At 44.6% G+C, this 6,000-nt stretch overlaps 1 protein-coding gene across 6 annotated transcripts in view; it reads left to right on the forward strand.

Annotated features, from left to right (window-relative positions):
• dpysl3 (dihydropyrimidinase like 3) overlaps positions 1–6,000 on the forward strand; it is a 54,135-nt gene extending 48,135 nt beyond the window's left edge. For 2 of the 6 annotated variants that reach the window (XM_071339508.1, XM_071339503.1), the window contains exons 12-14: positions 1,364–1,543; positions 2,980–3,154; positions 4,267–6,000. In XM_071339508.1, coding sequence (XP_071195609.1) covers positions 1,364–1,543; positions 2,980–3,154; positions 4,267–4,361 — 450 coding nt within the window. In that variant the 3' untranslated portion in view covers positions 4,362–6,000. Of the gene's footprint in view, positions 1–1,363; positions 1,544–2,979; positions 3,155–4,049; positions 4,244–4,266 lie in introns of those variants that run through there. The other 4 variants (XM_071339507.1, XM_071339504.1, XM_071339505.1 and 1 more) reach the window with 3 other exon arrangements.

Below are 6,000 nucleotides of genomic sequence, written 5' to 3' on the forward strand. Positions count from 1 at the left end.
GTCAGGGCTATGTGCAGGACAGTCAAGTTCTTCCACACCGATCTCGACAAACCATTTCTGTATGGACCTCACTTTGTGCATTGTCATGCTGAAACAGGAAAGGACCTTGCCCAAACTGATGCCACAAAGTTGGAAGCACAGAATCGTCTAGAATGTCATTGTATGCTGTAGAGTTAAGATTTCCCTTCACTGGAACTAAGGGGCCTAGCCCGAACCATGAAAAACAGCCCCAGACCATTATTCCTCCACCACCAAACTTTACAGTTGGCACTATGCATTGGGGCAGGTAGCATTAGCATTCTCCTGGCATCTGCCAAACCCAGATTTGTCCGTTGGACTGCCAGATGGTGAAGCGTGATTCATCACTCCAGAGAACGGGTTTACACTGCTCCAGAGTCCAGCCGACACTTGGCATTGCGCATGGTGATCTTAGGCTTTCCATGGCTGCTCGGCCATGGAAACCAATTTCATGAAGCTTTCCTTGACGAGCAGTTCTTGTGCTGACATTGCTTCCAGAGGCAGTTTGTACCTTGGTAGTGAGTGTTACAACCGAGGACAGGCGATTTCTACGCACTACTCACTTCAGCACAAGGCGGTCCCATTCTGTGAGCTTGTGTGGCCTGTCACTTTGCGGCTGAGCCATTGTTGCTCCTAGACGTTTCCACTTGACAATAAAAGCACTTACAGTTGACCGTGGCAGCTCTAGCAGAGCAGACATTTTATGAACTGACTTGTTGGAAAGGTGACATCCTATGATGGTGCCACATTGAAAGTCACTGAGCTCGTCAGTAAGGCCATTCTTCTTCCAATGTTTGTCTATGGAGATTGCCTGGCTTTGTGTTCGATTTTATACACCTGTCAGCAACGGGTGTGGTTGAAATAGCCGAATCCACTAATTTGAAGGGGTGTCCACATACTTTTGTATATCTAGTTTGTACTGCTTCTTAGACTTGCTTTCTTTCAATGAGAATGACAGATCTATAACTCAGTTTTATGTGAATATGGTGGGGTCACACAAAAGTTATATATTTCAGCTTTAATGTATAACGTGTTTGACTCTGCGTGTGTTTGACTGTGTGTGTTTGACTGTGTGTGTTTGACTCTGTGTGTGTTTGACTCTGTGTGTGTTTGACTCTGTGTGTGTTTGAATGTGTTTGACTTTGTGTGTGTTTTTGACTCTGTGTGTGTTTGACGATGTGTTGGTTTGACTCTGTGTGTGTTTGAATGTGTTTGACTTTGTGTGTGTTTGACTCTGTGTGTGTTTGGCGATGTGTTGGTTTGACTCTGTGTGTGTTTGTATGTGTTTGACTTTGTGTGTGTGCACGTGTGCCTGCAGTCATGTCTATGCTTGTGTGTATTCCAGGCTGCTGAGTACAATGTGTTTGAGGGCATGGAGCTCCGTGGTGCCCCCTCGGTGGTGATCTGCCAGGGGAAGCTGGTGCTGGAGGATGGGAACCTGCACGCCACCTCCGGGGTCGGCCGCTTCATCCCCTGCACCCCCTTCCCGGACTTTGCTTACAAGCGCATCAAGGCCAGGAAGCAGGTAAAAGATGCTCGCCTCTCTCTCCTTACTGTCTAGTCAACGTCTGAGTAACTGTCTCTGGACTCTGAGTAACTGTCTCTGGACTCTGAGTAACTGTCTCTGGACTCTGAGTAACTGTCTCTGGACTCTGAGTAACTGTCTCTGGACTCTGAGTAACTGTCTCCCTTTTATACAATTATTTAACAATATGAAAGTATTTCCAATGAACATACTGTATTCCTAACGCTTCAGTTCTGTCTTAGAATAAGTTTTATATGGATGGTTTTGTCACGGACAGCGTTAGTATGTGACACTGAGCCAAGGACTGTGAGGTCTGTGAGGCGGAAGGTAAGCCTAGCAGTTACGAGCGTTGGGCCCGTAAGGTTGCTCGTTCGATTCCTTGAGCCGACTAGGTGAAAAATCTTTCAATGTGCCCTTGAGCAAGGCACTTAACCTTAATTGCTTCTGTAAGTCGCTCTGGATAAGAGCATCTGCTAAATGACAAAACAAATAATACAAAATAATAGAAGGTCAGTGAGTTGGGGACATCTAGAAGTGTTTTCTCAGTGGTCAGGGATTAATCAGCTCTAATCTGATGCAGAGCTGAGATGAGCCATTCAGCTCCCACAAACATGGAAGATGTCACCGCAGCTTTCCATTAAAGACAGCTTAGCTTTACACTAATGCACACTGCTGTGGCCCAGCCCATGCCACGCATCATCAGATGTACCATCAATCTCAATGTACATTACATACCTGTAATGTGGGATGTGTGGGAGACAAGTGTTATGTCAGACTTGAGGATTCATGTCAGGGGCGTCGGCTGTTGGCTGTAGGTTACATACTGTAACAACTGACTGCCAGGGAGTGCCTGTTGTAGCCATGTGTATGGTTATAACAATGGTTTTGAAGGGATATGATGTGTTCATGGGGTTGCTCATATTGCTGGTGTTTGGTGGATACTCAACAGCAACAACAGTGTGCTATTTTAAGTGGATATTTCAACACAAGTGGGTTATATTAAATGAGTTGTGTTCAACTTGAAACGGCTACCCTCCCATTCTGCCATCATTCTCTTTTTGCCCAGACTATAGAGATGTTTCTTTGGTGAGACCTATGTATTAATGCAATGTTGATCTTGGTGGCAGTAAGTCTTTTCTGATGCTCCTAGCTCAGCTTCCAGGGATTCCTTAGTCACATGACCCTAGGACAGCATGTCCAATAAGAACTGAGTCTGTCAGTAAATCTGGAAGTGCTTTCCTTAGGAAAACACTGGGTGAAATATGCATTGGCACAAAGCATTCTACAAACAACCCCATGAATCTAATTCTAAACAAGCATTGTCATGGAGAACTGTTATAAAGTTACCAACAGAAATTATCATCTTTCTCTTTTCTCTCTTTCTCCATATTTCTCCTTCTCTCTCCCTTTATCACCCCTGTCTCCCTCTCTCTCAGTTGGCAGTCCTGCGGGCAGTGCCCAGGGGCATGTATGACGGTCCTGTGTCTGACTTCTCGCCCATGTCTCGTGGTGGTACCCCCTCAGCGTCTGCCCGTACCTCCCCCACCAAGCAGCCTGTGAGGAACCTGCACCACTCCGGCTTTAGCTTAGCAGGTAACCCTGCACAGCGTGGTGAGCTTCAGCTACCTTTTCATTTACCCATCCGCTTTCCCATCCCTGGTTGTCATAGGAAGTGCCAGGAACCTGACACACACACACACACACACACACACACACACACACACACACACACACACACACACACACACACACACACACACACACACACACACACACACACACACACACACACACACACACACTCAACAGTCAGAAATGACATATTACAATGCACTTCACACATGATACAGTATGTTTCCAAGGTCGACTTTGCCATTTGTCTGCGGGAGTTACAATAACCTTCAGGTGAAATTTGACATTTTACCATAATCACATTTTAAGCCTTAATTTCATAATTTGTTTGTGGTAACTAATGCTCACAGCACAATACTGTTGTCCCTCAGCCGTCCTGGTACTTCCAGACAGTGCTCTTTGTGTTTCACAAGTCATTTAGTTATTTCTTAACTCTCTCTCTCTCTCTCTCTCTCTCTCTCTCTCTCTCTCTCTCTCTCTCTCTCTCTCTCTCTCTCTCTCTCTGTCTCTCTCTCTCTCTCTCTCTGTCTCTGTCTCTGTCTCTGTCTCTCTGTCTCTCTGTCTCTCTCTCTCTGTCTCTCTCGCTGTCTGTCTCTCTCGCTGTCTCTCTCTCTCTGTCTCTCTCTCTCTCTCTCTCTCTCTCTCTCTCTCTCTCGCTGTCTCTCTCTCGCTGTCTCTCTCTCGCTGTCTCTCTCTCTCTGTCTCTCTCTCTCTGTCTCTCTCTCTGTCTCTCTCTCTCTGTCTCTCTCTCTCTGTCTCTCTCTCTCTGTCTCTCTCTCTCTGTCTCTCTCTCTGTCTCTCTCTCTCTCTGGCTGGAGCTGGCTTTGTTAATGGGAAGCCTAAAGAGACAGTACTCTAATCCTGTTTCTGTTAGGTCCCCCCACCACAGAGGATATCCTCATCCTGATGCTTAAAGAGACAGCACTCTAATCCTGTTTCTGTTAGGTCCCCCCACCACAGAGGATATCCTCATCCTGATGCTTAAAGAGACAGCGCTCTAATCCTGTTTGTCTGTTAGGTCCCTCCACCACAGAGGATATCCTCATCCTGATGCTTAAAGAGACAGCGCTCTAATCCTGTTTGTCTGTTAGGTCCCCCCACCACAGAGGATGTCCCCATCCGGCCAGCGGGACGCCGCATTGTAATTCCCCCTGGTGGTCGCTCCAACATCACATCCCTCAGCTAAGAGGTTTAACCAGAAGAGACACCAGTCAGAAGATGACAACAGCCATTGGGAGACGACGGAGACATGATTAGTTAAAACAAGTTAAGTTGAGTAAAACACTGAATCCTCATGCCTTACCAGCCACAATGCTACCTGCTTAAGCTTCTAAAAGCTCAGTACTACTCCTCCTAGGGAATTGCAGGTCAGTCACTAAAACAAAATATTCATTTAAAGTACATTTGTTTACAAAAAGATTGGGTTTGTATGGTCTGGAATAACAGGAGCATGTTCATAACCAGAGTATAGGGGATCAATTTCTATTACTGTCCCTCATCGTCTACGTTAGTCATTGTGTCAACTGTGTATTGACATTTTAGGCAATACTCTGAATTTATAATATAGTTAAATAAACCTCATGATACCAATTTCCACAGTGTTCTGATGCTTGTTACCTAGGAAAAGTAATACGGCCTTTTTCTTCCATCATGTTTGGCTTTCACCCTTTTTCAGTGCTAGTCTGCTGATTTAGTTCCCTAGCAATGTAATGATAACATGCAGTAACGTCCATAACTGATAGGTGGCATTGTGAGTACGTATGATTGATGTAACGTAGCTTTGTGAATGATGTTGTTCGTTGCCTCCCTGGGTTGTTGAACCAGGAGTGATAGTCATTAGAGATGGTCTTGTTTCTTATTTTTCTTGAAGATAAAAACTTATCTGGTATTACAATATTATTTTGCAAACATGCAATAGCATATTATAGTAGAAATGGTTGTCATGTTTAATTTCCCCCCTGCGATCCGCTCCACTCCATCCTGGCTGTAGATGACATTGTGAGAAACCGTCCTTTGCATTTGCTTCAAGCTTAATGCCTGTTCCTATTCATACCTTTTAGCAAGTCATCTGGGTGGTTAAGAAAACATGTAACCCTTGCACAAGAAGTAAAACCAAGCTTAACTTCCATGGCCTGGGTCGTGAAATTGTAATTATGAGCTTTGTGAACAATAATACATACAAAAAAATGTTTATGATAAAAGTAACAAACCTTTGAAATCACAGTAATTTACCTCTGGCTTTATTTCTATTTTCCTGACAATGTGGGCTCTCGTTTTGAAGCAACAGACCATCATGCCCTGCATTCAACAACATAACATTGAAAGATAATGTTGTGCTGGTTTAAATGGCAACACTCCGAGAGAGTCCCCACAATGCTGTACACTTCAGCTGACTGACAGCCCTTGGTTTGGTATCTAACTAACACCAAGGAGAGGACAGACCGGCGTAGCCCTGGGTCACTCTCTTTCAGAGTCCTTTTCTATGCTTCTGGTCTGTTTACCTGTCCCAGACAAGGCAGGGGATTGTAGTATGTTTTTAGAATGAGGCTAGGAGGAGGAGGAGGAGGATGAGGAGAGCTTTATTTTTGCTCTCCCAATCAGCTGAGGAAGAGGTCGTGAGGTCATTGTTTTTTATTGAGTGATGATGTGGAATTCCAAGCAATCCAAGTGGTGATTATATTTATGTTAGTTTGACTTGATCTTTTTTATAGTTTTTATGTCTTTTTTTACTGTTGTATCAAAACCCAGAGAAGGCAGGTCAAAACAACATTGAGGTGTGATGTGGTGGTATGAACTGTTCCTGAATAAACATGAGTTGCAACTGA

This window comes from Salvelinus alpinus, chromosome 13 (genome assembly GCF_045679555.1).
Source record: "Salvelinus alpinus chromosome 13, SLU_Salpinus.1, whole genome shotgun sequence".
NCBI classification, from domain to species: domain Eukaryota; kingdom Metazoa; phylum Chordata; class Actinopteri; order Salmoniformes; family Salmonidae; genus Salvelinus; species Salvelinus alpinus.